Genomic DNA, 19944 nt, shown 5'->3' on the forward strand with positions numbered 1-19944 from the left:
TTTACATGACCAGAATTGTTAGTTACCCTTTTTCCGTTTGGTTTAACAGAAAATCCTAACGAATGATTTGGAGGATAATTACAACTATTTGAAGTTTGGAAAGATAATGTAAATTAGGTAGTAATTGACAGATAAAATACAGTGTCCCAAAATTATATATTGAATTTTCTCTCTCTTCTAATTTATAATCTCTAAGCTCTAACAACTATCATATGATCTTTGTAAGAGATGCTACTTTTCATCTCTCAACCATCTTCATTCATATATATATTATTTTCAAATTCACCATTAAATTTGTAGGACTACCATGTCTCTTTTTGTAGTGCATGAGAAAAGTGAGGTATACTCTACGGCCTGCGCTCTAGACCACCCGTCATAAAATTTTAGGTTTGTTTTTCCGTTGCGTTTAAATAAGTTTTCAACAAAATTATTTATACGGTTAATACGCAATATAAGATTATGTCCATATGTATTTATATGATGTAGCATATACCTATTAATAGAGTAATACTCTACTAAAAAAAAAAAAAAAAAATAGAGTAATACTTATACTATATATTACACATACATTCATTTTATTATGCTAATGTGACGATGCCTATTAGTCCTTAAATTTTTTTTAACAAGAAAAATACATAGAATATAAAATATTATACATTTTTGGTTTTTTAATTTGAAATTAGAGTAATGATACATTGCACGCCTGGCGTGCATCAACAGTGATGCACGCCAGGCACAAATTTTTTTTTTTTTTTTAATTTTATTATTATTTTAAAAAAAATAAAATAAAATTTTGCACTGGCGTGGCACGGCCGCGTGCAATGTATCATTACTCTTGAAATTAAATCTCCCATAAACTCCTTTTGTCAATCATTCCCAATTCCAATGGGTGAAGTAAAAGAGAACGCCGGCTTGCTAAGCACACCAGACAAATTTTTTTTTCTTTTTAATATTTTAATAATAAAAAAAAAAATTCGCATGGCGTGCTTTGTGTCACGACCCAATTCCACTTATCTCTTAATCCGCATGCCAAAGATGCAATTTACCTGCCTGTGCACGCTTGCCAGACAAGCCAAGTAAATCAAAGGCAACAACTAATATTACCTAAATACCCTCCAAAATTAAATTAAAAAAAAGGATTAAATACTTTTTTATTCCCTGTGATTTAAAAACTTAATTTTTTGACTCATTGATTTCATTTTGTATTATAGATGGTACCTTGATAATCACTAAAAACGGAGATGGTACCTCTGTATAACTTCCATCCAAAATTTGACAAAATCTACGTCAGAATCTCTAAAAAATTGACACGCGTTCATATACCTAATTAAAAATAAAAATTTTAAAATTAAAATGATTGAAAACCTTACAAATTAATTTTTTTTTTTTTTTAAATGAAAAAGGGTGGCCGGCTACCCTCATTTTGCCTTTGGTGGTTTCAACCATCCTAGATCGGCCAATATGGGGTGGACGAACCACCCTTAAGGGCCATGGCGGTGGTTCGGCCAGCCTCAAACTGGCCGGTCTGGGGTGGCTGAAAACCACCCCAAACTAAATAAGGGTGGCTGAGCCACCCCCAACAGCCTTGGGCGTAGTTTCGGCCACCCCCATTTTGCAACTTGGGGGTGGTTCGAGCCACTCCTTACCATTTTTTTTAAATTTAATTTTTAAGGTTTTTAATCATTTTAGTTTTAAAATTTTTTATTTTTAATTAGATCAGATGTACTATTTTTATTTTTAATCATTATCAAGGTATCATTTATGATACAAAATGAACTGATGGAGTAAAAAATAAAATTGTTAAACTAGGATGGGCAAAAAAGTATTTAATCATGAAAAAAAAAAAAAATGAGAGAGAAAGTAAATGGGGGTAAAAGCGAGTTTTCACAAAAGCCAATTTTTTTTTTTTTTTTAATATTTTTAAATGTTTAAACTATTCTGCGGCTCATCTTGAATCTTGCTGGCTCGAACCTCGAAATCCCTCCCCACCCTTCTTTATATATCACCTTCTGGTGTTCCCCAATAACCAGAAATAGAACTCTGAAAAGGGAAAATTCAGTCGCAGAGAGAGAAAACCACTTTCTCTTCTCGCATGGTGTAATCATTCATCGGAAAGTCTCTTCCTTTAGCAAACCATACGGGAAGAGAAGAGAGATTAGAGAGAGAGAGGGTTCTCAGATCTCTCTCTGAATCTCTTCAACTTCAGCTCCAATGGCAGAGTCAAAGAGATACATTTCACAGGAAGACCTGTCGAAGCACAACAGACGTGGGGATCTATGGATCTCTATCCAGGGCAAGATTTACGATGTGTCGGATTGGGCTAAAGACCACCCAGGTGGCGAGCTTCCGTTGCTCAGTTTCTCTGGCCGAGATGTCACAGACGTGTTCATTGCGTACCATCCCGGTACTGCGTGGCAGTACCTTGACAAATTCTTTACTGGGTATTATCTCCAAGATTACTCTGTCTCAGAGGCATCCAAGGATTATAGGAAACTTGTCTCAGAGTTCTCCAAGATGGGCCTGTTTGAAAAGAAGGGACATACGGCGTTCTTTACGCTTTTCTCCGTGGTAATGCTATTTGCTTTTAGTCTTTACGGTATTCTGTGCTCTGATAGCACGTTGGTGCATCTGGGTTGTGGGGGTTTGATGGGGTGTATGTGGATTCAGAGTGGGTGGCTTGGACATGACTCTGGGCATTACCAAATAATGTCCTCCCCTCGATTCAATCGCTTCGCTCAGATCCTTACTGGGAATTGCCTTGCGGGGATAAGTATTGCCTGGTGGAAGAAGAACCACAATGCCCATCACATTTGCTGCAACAGTCTTGATTTCGATCCGGACCTGCAGCACATTCCTTTCTTTGTGGTATCTTCCAAACTCTTCAATTCGATTACGTCTTACTTTTATGAGAGGAAGTTGAAGTTTGATTCTGCTGCTAGGTTCTTGGTTAGTTACCAGCATTGGACGTTTTATCCTGTCATGTGTCTTGCTAGGATTAACTTGTTTGCGCAATCCATCATACTGTTGTCATCTAAGAGAAGGGTGTCCAATAGGGGGCAGGAGATCTTGGGAGTTCTTCTTTATTGGATTTGGTACCCTTTTCTTGTTTCTTTCTTACCCAATTGGGGTGAGAGAATAATGTTTGTTCTTGCAAGTTTTGCTGTCACGGGAATTCAACATGTTCAGTTCTGTTTGAACCATTTCTCCTCCAGTGTTTATGTTGGCCCGCCTACTGGAACTGATTGGTGTGAGAAGCAGACGATGGGCACGCTGGATATATCGTGCCCCTCTTGGATGGATTGGTTTCATGGTGGGTTGCAGTTTCAAATTGAGCACCATTTGTTTCCCCGTTTACCTCGTCGCAATCTCAGGAAAGTCGCTCCATTTGTTAAGGAACTATGCAAGAAGCATAATTTGCCTTACAACTGTGTCTCATTCTGGATGGCCAATGTGTTGACAATCGGAACACTCCGGACTGCAGCTCTACAGGCTCGTAATTTTGCCAATCCAGTCCCGAAGAATTTAGTCTGGGAAGCTATCAACACTCATGGATGAGATGGGCATCTTTTGAAGCATTCTAGGAGTTTGATGTTGAAGTATATAAAAGCCTATTTGACATTTGATGATGTTAAGTGGGTTTGATAACTTCATTTCGATTGACATCTGAGGTTGGTCATCCTTGGTTTCAATGGAAAAATAATAGTCATCTCTATGATTGCTTGGATTGGAGGCTTCAATTGTTCGTTATTCGATCTGCATGTTGGAATAGTTTCACAAACAAATCCTACTGATTATTTGCAGGCTGCTAAAATTCCTAATCCTCTTGTTTGTTCTAAACTCCACACATAGGATTAGTGGGATGCAAAGTATTTATGTTTCCATTAAGTGTTTTGCATTTGATAGCCTTTTAGAGTCTCTCTATATTTAAGGGTTATGCTTGGAATTACAATGTAGTTGAGACCATTGGTGTGTAACCTTTGATGGTGTTGGTTTTCATTCAATGCCAAAGCTATTTTGAACTTCAATGTCAATATGGCTCTTTCTTTGTTGTTTTTCAGAACTGCATATCTTGGTATTATATTTCTAATTCCCGCTTCATAATAAGATCAGTTTGGTTTCATAATACTGGTTTGAATGCAGAAACATTTGGCCAGTTATGAGCAGAAGCTATTCTGGTTCTTCTTCTGAAAACTACTGGAATCCTGTTGAGTTGGCTGGCTGAAGAAACTCATTCAACTCTTTGTGATTTTAGGTATAAGGGAGTGGTGGAGCCAAGAATTCATCTTTGAAATAATAAAATATGACAAATTTATTTTCTTTATATTAGTTTTAAGACTTTTTTTTCACTGTACAGCTCATTGCTGGAACATATTCTATTCATATTTTAATCAAGCAATTTCCATCCACACTGCTACGCAATCAGCTCTCTTTGAGCAAATTACAATTTCTGGAGGGTACACGTTGACAATTTACAGAGACTAAATCGACATTGCTCACTTCAGTTTTCTACAAAATTTTCACCAAAAGAAATTTACTTTGTTTGTCCTTAAACCTCCGTTTGACTGCTGAGAAAAATGCGGAAGAGGAAAAGAAACAAAATTTCAAGAAAAAGGGTACATACAAAGAATGTTACTCCTAAATGTAACTATATGATCTCAGGTGGCTTTCTCATTGTCATGTTAAACTGAAAATGCATATTAACTGCTTGCATGATCTATTATTCCTGGGACTTGATTTGGGTGGACAATTTACTCCAGCCTCCATTGCTGCTGCAAACAAGACGTTTCTGGATCTTCCAAGAAACCAAACTGGTATTCCCACAGACAAAAGTTGCATGGGCTTCCACTTGGGGGCCTCGGTTTTGGTCCATCTAATTTGATATTTTGACAAATAGCTCAATAAGTTTTAAAAAGTGATTAATCACTCATTGGAGTAATTTTTTTTTTTTTAAAAAGTCCATTTACGTGTCTTGAGCACCAACCAAAGTGTGACACATGTCACTTACAATAATAATAAAAAAAATAAAATCAGGTTGGCCATTTTTCAAGAGCGATCCAAGAGCACTAGCTCTACTGATCTCAACATCTCCATCAGAGTGATCACATGCCACAATCTTTCCCTTCACTGAACTGCTGTCTAGGCACCCATCACTGCAAAACATGCTGAAGAACAAGAATTTTGAAGTTCTATGTGCTCGATAATATTTTCTTTTAAAGTAAAAATGATTTAGCTGGTTGTCCCCAAGTGGTAATTCAATCATCTGAGGACCGCATCTTATAAAACAGAGGTCACTAGTTCAAATTCTCCACCCCATTTTCCTTCCCATGTGCGAATATATAAAAAAAGTTAAAAATGATTTGGCTGGTTGAATTTACAAGTCACTGTAGTCCTTGCAGTCTATAGTCACATCTTTTGCACTATGAGAGGAAATGTTGTTTAGTTCAACGAGAAAACATTCACTGCATCTCCATCAGAGTGATCACATACCACAATCTTTCCCTTCACTGAACTGCTGTCTAGGCACCCATCACTGCAAAATATGCTGAAGAACAAGAATTTTGAAGTTCTATGTGCTCGATAATATTTTCTTTTAAAGTAAAAATGATTTAGCTGGTTGTCCCCAAGTGGTAATTCAATCATCTGAGGACCACATCTTATAAAACAGATGTCACTAGTTCAAATTCCCCACCCCATTTCTCTCCCCATGTGCGAATATATAAAAAAAGTTAAAAATGATTTGGCTGGTTGAATTTACAAGTCACTGTAGTCCTTGCAGTCTATAGTCACATCTTTTGCACTATGAGAGGAAATGTTGTTTAGTTCAACGAGAAAACATTCACTGCATCTCCTGTTTGTGGAAGACTGAAAATCGAGATTCAATTACATGATACACATCGTTACAAGGGTGGCCCGATCACTTCCGGCATTTTATTTTATATCTGCTTTTATATTTCGTTTTTAATATTTTTTAGTAATTTGTTTTAATTGCGGGGCATCCTCTCCTTGCTAGCCGGTTTACAAGAGTTAGTTATACCTAAAGTTTATATTGTTTAGTATCAAAGCTAAGTATCACGTAACAGGTTCAAGTCACAAATGAGGCATCCTCTTAAATGGAGTGGATAGACTACAAAAATTTCTATGGATATTTAAAGTGACACATCCTATTAAATAAAATAATGAGACAACTTGGACATGTGGAACTAATGGGCTTGAGCTAAGGCACAAGTGCTTTTTGGTAAAGATAAGAGTAGACTACTTTAGGCCAACTGCTCGATTTATATCTAAGTTTAACCAATGCAACTTTTATATCTTAAGCGAAAATTATCCAGATTGAAAGTATCACTTCACTATCTCTAAATAAAGGATTCTGCATGCAGATTTCTCATTTTTATATTTTTTTAATTAGTTTTAAAAGTTTATTGTTACACGGGCTACTTGATGCCTGGCCTGGCGCATTGATTTTGTGTTAGACATTGCACTCGAACTTCAAGAGCAAATGATATAAGGGCAAGGTCTTCAAGGGTGCATTGCACGCTGCAACTCAAGCAGCTAAATAGCTAATGAGAAGCAGTTGAAACACTACTTGTCTATGATAAAAGATATGGATACTAATACATATATATGATTACATTTTAAAGTAGACTCAAAGGTGCGGTCAAGAAATGCCTTCAATGCGAGTAGTTGAGTGATATTCTATTAAACAATAATACCGAGACTTTCAATGTGTGGGTCATTGAAGTAATATATAAGCGTATTCTCACTTGCATGGAGATGATAAGACGGAAACTAATGAATAAGTTCAACCAAAAAAGGGTTGTAGCAGCAATTTCAACTAATGTTATTTGCTCGAAGATTGTGAAAAAAACTAGATCGAAACAAGTTAATTAGAGGCTAAGAACTACATTTCCCAATAGAGTAATAATTTGACATTTGAGTTTGATAATAGTCATGAGCCTAGAAGGGTTGTAAATCTGACAACTAGAAACTGTGGGTGTGGTAGGTGACAACTAGATGGAATTCCATGCCCTCAAGTCATGCATGTTGTGCTATATATGCAAATATGAAAGTTTCATAGAGTTACTTTAATCAGTGGTACCTGATGAAGACATTTAAGAGTCATATGCCCCTCATATTAGTCCAATGCCTAGACCTAAGGATTGGCCTATTGGCCGTGATGTGGATCCTATGATGCCACATTTACCCAAAAAAACAACGCAGTAAGCCAAAACAGGTGAGAAAAAAAAAAAAAAGTTGATGAAAATGAGCAAAGTGTTAAGGATTGTCGAAAGGAGTATGATGTAAGTTGTGAAAACTGCGGCCAACAAAGCCACAATGCTAGGAGTTGCATCCAACCAAACAATCCAAATAAGAAGTAGTGGTCCAAAAAGGTTAAAAAACCATAACCAAACACTAAAGTGGATGTGAGTTTTTCATCAATATATTGACATTGTTTACTCTTAAGATTTCTAATTTTTGCAAATCTATATAATTTATGGTATACTTATGTTTGCTAACATGGTGGCAGGGAGGAGCCTCAAAGCCAATGCAACTCACTAACACAACGAACATCCTCCATACATCAACACTACCTAGAAGTCCAATATGACATACTAGGAAGTCCACCAGGCAACAATCCGGGGTGAGTTCTTCATTTTGGATGTAGCGGTAATAATTATCATCTTATTGTAGTTAAATGTTTTTGTTTACTTGATTATGATTTTGGTGCAGGTTAGAAAATCACAGCCAATGGAGCAAATCCTAATAGATTCACAGCCAAAGCAAGTAAGGGCTACACAATAGGGATATGAATTCTGACAATTATGTGATTTGTGACGATACATTTAGTCGTACATGTAACTTTGGTGGTATATAACCTTTAGGGCTTTATTATGTATTTTGTGACAATTACTTTGGCTATATATGTAACTTTGGTAGTATATTACCCTTATGGTGTTGTTATCTATTTTGTGAAATTACTTTGGTGGTATATGACCCTTAATGTTTTATTGAAGTAATGGTTACAATGTTTTGTGTGGGTGTATGTTTTGGGTCAGTATGGTTATATATGACAATATTCATGTGTAGAACAGAAAGTAGTTGAACTTATTTGTTTTGAGAAGTTGGATGTAATTGATGTACACCAACTTTTGTTATAACAACATGTTGTAAATCTTTGTTGATATTGAATGGAGTATATCTACTCTTCTTTGAGCAGATGATTTGCTTGTTAAACAATTAGTAGTGTTGAGACATGTTGTATTGAAGTTGGTTATTCCTACTCTTCTTTGGGTTGTAGCCATTTTGGTACCTAATTTGCATGCCAATTGTGTATGTCACTATGGTGTAGAAATTGACAAATTACATGATTCAATTACATACATATATATATACATAATTCAAATACATAAGTAAAAGTACAACATTACATAAGAGTCATTTAGTCGGTGCAATACTACCAACCAACAACATTAGCAACCGACAACAACAAACCAAACATAAAAAAATTATTTCTTGCCCTATAAATGTCCTTCTCCTTCTCTAAGTAATTAATTATTTTCGTATGTCAATCATATTCCTTCTCGAGAAGCTTCATTTCCTTTGGAATCCCGTACACGGCCTTCTTCCTTTGCGCCTTCATGTTCTTCAAGTTCTTATTGCAATTTCGAGAGAAACGAAAAAAATAGATGAGGTTAGGGTTCATAAGATTTGGGAATAAATGGGGAACTTGGGATGCAAGACGAAGATGAAGGAAATTAATTTAGTGAAGTGGAACTAAAACTGGCTGAATGAGCTAAACACCGTTGCATCTGGGACAAGTGTCGTGTTTTTAAAAGGACTTAGTGGCGGTAACGTGGAACTCTGTTAGTTTCATGGACGAAAGATAAACAAAGTTAATATCCTATAAGAAATGTACCATAAAAAAAAAAAAAAAATTTTAAAAAAGACTCGTTAAAACTCAAGTACCAAAAAAGCATTATAACATTAGTCCAGTAATATAAGAACATGATAAGAGATGAGTATATAGTATTACTCGCATATATAAATATATTTTTAATTTGAGAGGACTTTAAGAGGATGTCTTCCTTGTATCATTATTCTAAAACCTATGATGATTTGGCCCAATGGCTCCAGGTGAGATTTTATCCGTACGAGTTGAAGGATTTCAATCACATGCCAATTGCCATAATGTCAATGGAATAGGATCTCATTTGTCAATTGTTATTAATTTGAAATTCCTTTCCTGAGCTTTAATTACACGTGTCGAGTTATCTCCCGTTTTTGGATAAATTCAAATATATATACCAAAATTACTGATAACTTTTGTCAGTAATATTTTATTTTAAAACATATATTTGAGTGCTTTGAAAAAGGATAAGAGAAGGGTAAAAGAATACAAAATAGTATTTCTTAAAAAAAAAAAAATTGACTTTTTCAAAAACTCGATTTACCCAACCGTAACAATATTCCACGTGTTGAAATTCCTAGCAGTCAAGCCTCCGTAACTTCCTCTCTGGTGGATCGATCATCTACATTTACCAAAGCAAGTAGATGCATAATTAGTTTGAAATTGGATTAAATCATCCTCTTTCTTTCCCTCATAATAATTTCAAATCCAATGCTAAATTATCCTAACATTTTATATAACCAACAATTAGACAGAGAGACCCCACAAAAAAAAAAAGAAAAAAAAAATCAATTGATAGGATTTTTTAGAAGAAAAAAAAAAATCAAATTGCCTTTATTTTTTGTTTTTAAAGACGATTTAAGATAAAGGCCTCTTTTATGCTCTTGACCATTATTAATGAAATCAGATTAATTTTTTCAAAAAAAAAATAAAAAATAGATAAGGCCTGATATTTTTTTTTACCCATCATTTAAAATTTAAAAAAATTTGACAAAACAAGTTCTTAACTTTTATTTAAAATTAATATATATAATAAAATAGATTAGAGCTGCGATATGACCGTCCTAAGTTGCTCTCGGTGATTGCACAATCACCTTGATTTGGTTTGTAACCATCATACCAGTCCTAAAGGTGGTCATGTCGCCATCCCGATTGTCTCATGATTATACCTTTTTTTCTCTCTTCTCGATTAATCTTCAATATTTTTAAAAGTCTTTTTTTGGGCTTTTTATGTTTATATCCCGGAGACTTTTTCAAACCAAGAACACATATTCAAAACAAAAAAGAAAAAGAAGAAAAAATCATAAAAACCAAGAAAAAGAGAATTTGAATTCATATGGAAATTCAAAAATAGAAAACGACACAAATTAAACACGTAGGTGCCACGTCCCTGATTTATCTCAAGCACGTAAAAAGTAAAAGTAAAACCGTTGGTGAGCGCCTACAATCTCTCGCCCGAAAGGTGTTTGCTGAAATTACCGAGATGGAACCCCATAAACTTTGCGCGTAAAACAGGCCGATATTCTCTTAAATGAGTAGAAATCAAACTCTAGAAAAGGATGAACAGCAGGGCTGGCAACCACAACAGCCCCACCGGATCCCAAGCTTGCGCCGCATGTAAATACCAGCGCAGAAGATGCGCCCCGGATTGTCCTCTCTCCCCATATTTCCCGCCCCATCACCAAAAGGATTTCCTCAACGCCCACAAGCTCTTCGGCGTCAGCAACATCTTGAAGATTATCAAGAACCTCTCCCCCGCTGAGAAACCCATCGCCATGGCCTCCATCATTTTCGAAGCCAACGCCCGCGCCAACGACCCCGTCGGCGGCTGCTACCGCATTCTCTCTGCCCTCAACCGCCAGATCACCCACTACAAGGCCGAGCGCGACCTCGTCCTCCAGCAGATCGCCATTTGCCGCGCCACGCTCGCGGGTCCCGCTGCGATTACTGCTCACGCCGCCCAGAACATCGCCATGGATCCTCTCGGCTTTTATGGCTTGGCTCATTTCCCGACCGATGAACAAGAACAATGCGGCGTCGTTCCGGATGCCTACCAGGATTATAACAACAACAACAACAACGTCCATCCCCTCCATTCCATCAACAAAGAGGCGTCTACGTCGTCTTCTTTGTCCGAGGATATTAAGCCCCTTCTTGTGTTTGATGAAAAGGAGGCTGCTGGTTTTGATGCCAAGGACTCTGTTCAATGCAGGTTTGTATATACATTTTCTGTAATCCACGTTTTTGGGTACGTTAGTATAGCAATTATTAGGTAGAATACGAAAATTCACGATAATTAATGATGATTTTTTCACAGCTAGCTAACATGTCAAAACAAAAAAAACAATTATTAGGTAGAATACGAAAATTCACGATAATTAATGATGATTTTTTCACAGCTAGCTAACATGTCAAAACAAAAAAAACAAAAAAAACAAAAAAAAAAACCTTTTTGTTTGCAATATTTGTGGAAAATGCAGACAGATTTTGAATTTTATTTATTTATTTTCTGATATTTTAACGCATTAATTACACTGCTTCTTTGACATGGGAGTATAATTTCTGGGAGGTGAAAATTTCAGCTATTCTCATATCCCTTCTTGCCTCTCTTTGAAAAAGCCTTCACCTTTTTCTCATCTCAACACTATTTTAACACACCCACAAATTAACATTACAAAAATCATAATGAATTTGGAAGATCTTTCCTTTGATTTGTTATCCCATGTTGGTTTTATTTTTTGGCAGTGACAAGCTTGTGTTGAAAGATCTTGACTCGAGCCAGCAAGATCAAGATCAGCAGGATCTAAAGGGTGCAGCCTCTCTATTTTCTCTCACAAATATTGAAGGATGAGCTAAAGATCGAGTATATAAAAAAATTTCCAACAGGTCAGTCCAATTTTAAGTAACTTCATTTGTCGTGTAGATATCTAAAGAGAGCAAATTCTTCTTCTTTTTTTTGGTGAGACAGAGTCGAGTTGTATCACAGAAGTTGTATCCTTATGAGATCAAATATTCCTTCTCTTTGTTTCCTTCGGTACTCCCCCATCCCCTCTCTGTAATTGTCCTTTTCCTCTTCTATAATATATAGAGCCTTACAAAACATAGTTTAAACTGAGAGCTGCACCATTTGGTGCTTGTGCTTGTGGGTTAAGATTAGTTTTTCAACTTGTTTATACATATGCATGCCTTCAAACTGACAACCTTTCAAATTTCTGCTGCCTTTTAATTGTGCATGCAAAATATAACTAAATATCAAGTTACATTATATAATGGGGATAGGTGGAAAGGCAAGCATGCAAAAAGGATAGTTATGGAGTGTTAAATCATTTCATATCTAAAATGTTTAAATCGATAGAAATGATTAAATTTAATTAATTATTTAATATTCTCATCACGTGTGGGTTCAAAGTTCAAACGGTTTAGAATGGGAGGTGAATGACAACCGAAATAAGGTTCGGATTCAACTACTCAAAATGAGAGATAAATGTTAGAAATATGGTTTAAACTCAAGACTTTTACTCTTATGTCATATTAAATCAATCATTTGTTCTTAAAGCTTAAGATAATAATGAGTAGATTTGATAATTTAATTAATATTTTAACATAATAAAAAGGTAAAAAAAAGAAAAGAAAGGCAAATAAGAGTCAAAATCAAACCTTGAAATAAAAAATATATTTATATAACTTAAAGGTCGGTTTGTGTGGTAGTTATCTTGTTTCTGACACTAATCACCGACCCTCTTATACTAGTATTATTTTGTTTCCCCAACGTAGAGATGAAGAACACAAAAGAGATGAAGATAAAGGGGAACTCAATCTATCAGATAAAGGAGAAGATAACAACATAATTAAGATAATGTTTGATTTGAGTATTAAAGTATACCTTGTAACAATAGATTTACAATAGAATTCTTGTACACCGTGCATACAACAGCAAGCAGAGTCCTCATGCAACTCTACTTTATCGCAATGATTCTATTAATAATTTAATACAATACAAAGGCTCTCCACTCCAATTTTAAGGAAATTGTAAATCCTCAATTATAAAATTTATGTCGTTCCTTTATGTTATTTTGTTATGACTTGTAATCTATTGCACCCCAAAAAAAGAAAAGAAAAAAAAAAAGGAATAGTGTTTGACAAAAAAAAAAAAAAAAAAAAAAAAAGGAGGGCGCCTCACCACCTTCTTCATTGGCGCTCGTCACTCAACTCTCCAACGGTCTGCTCCGTGCCGCCACCAGACCTCCATGCACCGGCGTGTCTTCCTTATGCCTTCCCGATACCTTGCTTCACCGTTGTAGTTATGTGGTTTTTTTTTGTTGTTTATGTGTTTTAGTTATTTTCTTTGTTTTTATGCATTTTCTATTGTTTTTGTTGTATTTTGTGGGTTGTAGTCTCTTTGTACCTCTATAGTTTGTTTTTGTTGTAGAAAGTTGTGCTACCTTTTCTTCGGATCCAAATTAGTTTTTGCCTGTGCCTCTTTCGCTTCAACTTCTTTACCATGGCTATTAATTGTTATTACCTAACAGGGATTCGAGTAGAGTTGAAGGGTATTGCAAGGTTCATACCCATGTCCACACTCCTTGCATTAGGGGTTCGAATAGGGTTGAAGGGTCTCACAACGGTCATGCATTGGCCGTGTCCTTTATTTTGGTGGTGTTAGTATCACTTTATGCTGCCCTTATCGGTCATTTTTTGATCAATTTCCTTATTTTATTATTATTATTATTTTTATTTAATTTTTGTTTAGCTTTGGGTTTATTATTGAGGAGCTCACCCATTTTTTTGCCTCCCACTCTCTCTTTTTTGATCAAAAGTAGAAAAGAACCTCCTTGTAACATTTCTCCCGCTCCAATTAAGAAAAAAATGATGTAAATAAAAAGTGATGATTTTGATACTTTTGATATTTGATAGATGCTATAAGGTACAAAGTACAACTATGATATAAATATATCTATTGAGTTTATGACACAACATCAAATTCCAGCCACAAGAAAACATAAAACATCATCGTCCCTTTCTCCTGCCATGGTTGTCCCCTTGAAAACATAAGCCTTCAATTCCTTCATCTCCTTTTCCCAATTTAGATGGTTTCTGATGGAGACGGCGAAGAATCAAAAGATAAATCATTGAAAATAGACTTTGCCCCAACTTCCCTCCGACCCTTCACACTAATATCTTCGATCATCCTATGCACCACGCTCATCTTGGGACGATCTTTTGGCAATTGGGCCACGCAAAGCAGAGCCAGTTGCAGAACCGCCATCATTTCCACCTCCATCTCTTTGTACGCCAAAAGCTCAAAATCAAACACCTGCCGTGCACACTCTTCGAGATCTGGCGCCACGCGTTGAACAACCCACTTCACCAAATTCACTTCTCCCTCCTCCGCCGCCATTTTTCCCGTCAAAATCTCCAGCAAAATCACCCCGAAGCTGTAAACGTCGCATTTCTGCGTGAAGTGCTTTCTTTGGGTGAGAAGTAATTCTGGGGCTTCGTAGGCGTCATCGCGCGACGAGGATGTTGTGGCGGCGGGGAAGAGCTGGCGGAGACCAACGTCAGTTATGCAAGCAGCGCCCAAGTGGTCGACCAGGATGTTTGATGATGTGAGGTGTCCGTGGCAGAGGTTGGCTTTGTCGTATGCATGGAGGAATTCGAGGCCCTGCGCGGAATCTGAGGCTACTTTTATCCTCGTGCTCCACTCCAATGGTGTTCTTCCCGGCCCTCGATTTCCTAACATTAATTAATGTAACACAAAAACAAGAAATTAGAAATCATTTTATGCAGAAACAAACAGAATTTAACCAAAACAACCATAATTTATGAGTACTTTTGAAAGTTACTTTTATGCCACTCCAGGAATTGGTGGCTTTCAAAATTAGAGTTTGATGAAAATTTAATAATAATTCAGCACAAGCTCAATATAATTTTATGGGAAAAATATAATTTACCCCTTGAACTATCTACATATTTACGCTTTTAATTCTAATATTTAAAAAGTGATTTATTCTCTAAAATATCTGACATTGACACTTGATTCTCATGAAATACACTTTATTCATGAGGTATTTTGAATTAACAATTTACTCCTTGAAGTATTTTGAATTGATAATTTACCCCCCGAGTTGACACTTTACCTAAGGCTGGCAAGACAGGTACCTAATATGACCTGTTTATGACCCATTTATCTTATGCATGTTTTTTTATAATAAGGTTCCTCTAGGCGTCATAAAGAATAGTTATTTGCCAGGTACTTACTCCCTAAAACTTAGTTATTTCGGGGGTAAAGTGTCAACTCAAAATACTTCATAAAAGTAAAGTGTCAGATACTTTGGAGAGGTAAAGTATCACTTTTTAAACATCGAGGTTAAAAGTGTAAATTGGTGAATAATTCATGTGAATAAAGTCTATTTTTCTCTAATTTTATAAGCCACATCTTTTTTTTTTTTAAGTAACACAAAATAGGTACAAGAATCACTTTTAACATTACTCGTAACCTATTAACAATCAAACAAGAGAAAAAGAAAGAATTGGACAAACCATGCAAGAGAGAATGTAGGCTTCCATTGGGTAGAAAATCATAAACCAAAAGCAACTCATGGTTGGAGTGATGGTATGCTCGAAGGCTCACGATATTACAATGCCTCAACCCACCAATCAATCTCAACCAACCATCAACCTCTTTCTTCTTCGATTTTCCTCTCACCATCTTCGCTGCCACAACATCACCACCGTCCATCACAACCTTGTAGGTGCTCCCCATGCACCCATTGCCCAACAATTCAGCCGAAGCTTTCAACAAATCACCCACTTCATCTACTCCTTTGCACCCTTCAAACACCACCATTTCCTCCTCCTCCACTTTCCCACGAGTACCATTTGTCCTCCTCAACCCGAACCTGTTTTCCACCATGTGGGTCCCGCTTCTATTTCTCTTCTTGATTACACAGCACGTGACGGCCACGATTATTCCCAACACTGCCACTGCATCTGCACCAATGTACACGGGCACCAACGGATCTTTTTTTCCCCTGGTTTTCTTGTCAGCTTTTCTCGATCCAGTACTATCGACCGCTAGATTAGAGCAATCGTTTGGTAACGGCTTGCCGCAGAGGTGCTTGTTCCCGGCAAATGAGCTCGCCGGGAACTGTGAAAGCCATTTTGGAATTTCTCCGGTGAGATTGTTGTTAGAAACGTTGAAATCCGAGATTGATGAAGAAGAATTCGAAGAAGAGGACGGGTTAACTGAGTTTAGATCACCCGTGAAGGAGTTAGATTCGAGTCGGAGAGTTAACAAGCCCGGTAGCCGAGTCAGCTCGGTAAGCGGAATTTCGCCGGAGAATGAATTGTGCGAGAGGTCCAGTCGTCGTAGGCGGTGGAGCTGGGATATTCCGGTAGGGAATGCTCCGTCGAAGCGGTTGTGGGATAGGTAGAGGTGCTTGAGGTGTGGCCACGTGGAGAGGTTGAGAGGCAAAGAAGAAGAAGCGAGGAGGTTGTTGCGGTTGAGGCTGAGGTGTCTGAGTTGGGCGAGTTGACTCAGCGGCTGAGTCGTACCGGAAAGGTTGAGATCCTGGAGGAAGAGCCCGGTGACCCGATGGGTAGTGGGGTCGCAGGTGACCCCGAGCCACGTGGCGGAACAGGGGTCGGACGAGTTGACCCAGGAAAAGAGCGAGTTGGAAGGGTCAGAGGAGGCCTTGAAGGCAAGCAAGGCCGCCAAGTCTTCTGGGTTAGAGAGGGAAAGAGAGAGGGAGACACAGAGAATGAGTGCGACGACGGAGAGTTGTTGCGCTGCCATTTTTCTGGGTAAACAGACTAACAGTGGAAGAGATTCTCAAGCAAAAATAAACGAAGCGCATGTAACGTGGAAGAGAAAGTAGTGAGTCGCCAACTAGCCGTTGGGAGAGCCGTTAGGAGAGAACCAATTAAGAGGAAAAACGGACAGAGACATATAATTTTTGGAGTAATGCTACGGACGAAATATTGATGTACATCAGGAGGAGGTCATAATTGGTGGTTTTGTTGGCTATGTTTGTTATTGTATTTGAGTAAGTTTTTTTTTTTTTTTTTAAAAAAAAAGTCTGTTTGATATTACCTAAAGGTGTAAGAAGTCTGTATTTGAGAAAATATTTTTTTGTGTACACTTTAGTAGTAGAGAGGGGGTAGTTGCAAATAGGGGTAAAAATGTGGACAGTTATTAACCACTCGTTAACCCACTAATTACTTTTGAAGGCGATTAGGAAAAACTGTTAATCGCTTAGGGATTTTGATTTTTTTAATTTATTTTTTTTAATAAAAAAATTCTTTAAAAAGCTGATAGCGGTTATTTTGGTTGTTAACCACTAACCGCATAGTAGATTTTACTAACCGCTTAGGTGGTTACCGTTAGCTGTTTTAGCCAATAACCGCTTTTCACCCCTAGTTGCAAATTCACAGCCACCCATGTCCTGGTCAAGGTTGCCCACAACGATGTCTGGCCACCCATATCCTCTCCACCGAGGGTGACCAAACGGCCACTCTAATCCTTTTAAAAAAAAATAATAATAACATTAATAATAAACTAGCTCGTATTCCTGCAAAAGTTAAGTACCTATTTTGTCAATATATTTCTAAACAGTGTGAAAAGTTTTATAAAAAATTGTTTCGTATTTTAAACTTGTTTGTTAATGCTTTTGAGGAAAATATATTTTTTCAACCTGAAAATAAAAAATACTCGGAGAGAGAATATGTTAGCAAACCTAGCCCACTAATTTTTTTTTTTATTTTTGTTGTTATAGTATTTGCCAAAAACCAAAAAGAACTAAGAAAATAGCTCATAATAACTAAATATTATGGGCTATTTAGAGCATCAACTGCGAATGTTCTAACTCTCGAAGCCTCTCCGACTTAAAAGTTAAAAAGTGACACCAACGATAGTAACATGAGGGCAAATTTACTAGAGCTTAGGAACAAGTCCTAAGAGCATACCAATTGCTTAGTCATTTTGCCTTTTTAGAAAATAAGTAATCATTCTTCCAAACCACTCTTAATTGGATTATGAAAAAAAAAATGTGGGTTGACATTATTCACCAATGCATAAATTTTTTCTTAATTTCTCTCTCTCCCTCTCTACTTCTATAAGATTTTTGTCCTTCCTCTGTTCATTTCTCTCTTTATCTCAAAAAAAATAAAACACATTTGAAAAATATGATCGTTAAAAAATGACTATTAAAAAAATATAATTGTTAAGAAAATGACTGTTTGAAAAAATATGATCCTTACAAAAACGTACTTTTGGAATTTTTTTATTAAACATGCCAGTTTTTTGTTTGACACAACTTTTTTTATATTAAAAACACTTTATAAGGTCTCTAACGTAATCTTAAACATGCCCTCAATCCTTTTGACACTCACACATGTATACTCAACAATCTCCCCCACATGCATGAGTCCATCACCAAATGGTTACACTTCCCCTTAAATAGAAGTTTTTTTTTTTTTAATCAATCCTATGGACTCTCCAAGATCACTCATTGACTATGTGGGTTTGCCCCTGCCACACACCTTTTTGTTCATACTCCATGCACCATCTTTTGTATCTGTGCCCTAAACCTTTTTGCTCCCTCTTTAGGGACCCTCGTCCATGCTCACAGCTTGCACATTTTATCCTTACTCCTAGAACCCATGTTCAAGCTCATGTTATGAATATTTGCCCCTCACTTCAACAACGTTCATTCATGATTGCACCTTGCACCTTTGTCGATACTCCAGAGACTTTTTTTGTGCCTGCACCACTGTAACATACCACTATCAGTTCTCTGATTACACTTGGTAGGAAGAAAAACATTACTCTTTCACTTGAGAAATTGATTATAATTAAAATCTAATAATAATTTTAAAAATCCCTAAAAAAAATATGTAGAAGTTGGAGCATTACTCTTTCAGTTGAGAACCCATCAAATTACGAAACGTGCTGGAGCCCCTAAAGTTTGGAGCCCAACTCTTTCCTTCTCTCCCTTTCTCCATCTCTGTGTTTAAGAGGCCTGACAACCTCTGCAGAAATTCCAACTGTCCCTGTCAAACAACACCTAACTCCACTCACCCACGTGTACCCGAATTTACCAACCCTCTGTCCACCTCACCTGCTCTTCTTATTAACTCGAAATTAATGAATATATACAAATCCAAAAAGATAAGAGAAAAAAACAAAAAGCAAAAAACAAATTATTTGGGATTTGTATATATTTCATACATCTGCTCTATTATTGTCTTCTCCATGATTTAAAATCGATAAATTCTCCCATTTTTATCTTCCAAGGGAAGAATATAAGTTTGGTTTTGAGATATATCCTTTATGTTTTGGTGATGGACAGGATACAGGCTTATTAATAATTTGGAAAAAATTTGATTTTGCATTTTGGATCACAAGATAAAGCTGAAACACATCACACCCCAAGATAATCCCTCTAATAACAACCAAATAACACACAAGATCATGACTGTCTATAGATTAGATTTGTATAGCTACAAGATAAGAAATCATAATGAAATTCAAACTTCATTGTAATTTGTATGGCATCTTCTATTAAAAATGGGTCTTAGGCCAAACTTAACCCAAAAGCTAGCTCAAGAGTTAAGGTTTTTCCTCACCTTATAAATGACCAATCTCTTAAATACCCAGGTAATGTGGGACTTCCAACACGTCCCCTTACGTGTGGCGAGAGGACATCTAAGCTAACACGTGCAATAATGGGTGACGGTGGGCCACAGCCAATTGGGCTAGGCTTTGATACCATATTAGAAATAGGTCTTAGGCCTAACTCAACCCAAAAGTTAGCTCAAGAGTTGAGGTTTCCCCTCACCTTATAAATGACCAATCTCCTTAATACCAAAACAATGTAACACTTCCAACATCTTCTATAAATATACACAAGCTCACCTCTAGTTAAAAGAGCGTGAGTTCTATAAGGATCTAACATAAATAAAAACTGGTATACGTTAGTATACCACACCAAATGAGAATAACAACGAATTTTACCCATTTTTCTCAAGAAATCCATTGG

At 36.7% G+C, this 19944-nt stretch overlaps 3 protein-coding genes across 3 annotated transcripts; 2 read left to right on the plus strand and 1 right to left on the minus strand.

Moving 5' to 3' along the window:
- The first annotated feature begins 2025 nt into the window (after window positions 1-2025).
- Window positions 2026-4053, plus strand: LOC132184796 (acyl-lipid (9-3)-desaturase-like). The gene has a single exon (XM_059598557.1). It carries the CDS (start codon window positions 2212-2214, stop codon window positions 3553-3555), a length of 1344 nt encoding a protein of 447 aa, XP_059454540.1. The 5' UTR covers window positions 2026-2211; the 3' UTR covers window positions 3556-4053.
- A 6394-nt stretch (window positions 4054-10447) lies between these two features.
- Window positions 10448-11963, plus strand: LOC132185735 (LOB domain-containing protein 22-like). The gene is made up of 2 exons (XM_059599511.1): window positions 10448-11117; window positions 11651-11963. The coding sequence occupies exons 1-2, from the start codon at window positions 10465-10467 to the stop codon at window positions 11754-11756; spliced, it is 759 nt and encodes a 252-aa protein (XP_059455494.1). The 5' UTR covers window positions 10448-10464; the 3' UTR covers window positions 11757-11963.
- Window positions 11964-13777: 1814 nt separating this feature from the next.
- LOC132184742 (probable leucine-rich repeat receptor-like protein kinase At1g68400) lies at window positions 13778-16753 on the minus strand. Its single transcript, XM_059598482.1, has 2 exons — window positions 15446-16753; window positions 13778-14638 (listed from the first exon to the last, which is right to left on the minus strand). Exons 1-2 carry the CDS (start codon window positions 16698-16700, stop codon window positions 13989-13991), a joined length of 1905 nt encoding a protein of 634 aa, XP_059454465.1. The 5' UTR covers window positions 16701-16753; the 3' UTR covers window positions 13778-13988.
- Window positions 16754-19944: the final 3191 nt, after the last annotated feature.

The sequence above is a fragment of the Corylus avellana genome, chromosome ca6 (assembly GCF_901000735.1).
Source record: "Corylus avellana chromosome ca6, CavTom2PMs-1.0".
Lineage (NCBI taxonomy): Eukaryota > Viridiplantae > Streptophyta > Magnoliopsida > Fagales > Betulaceae > Corylus > Corylus avellana.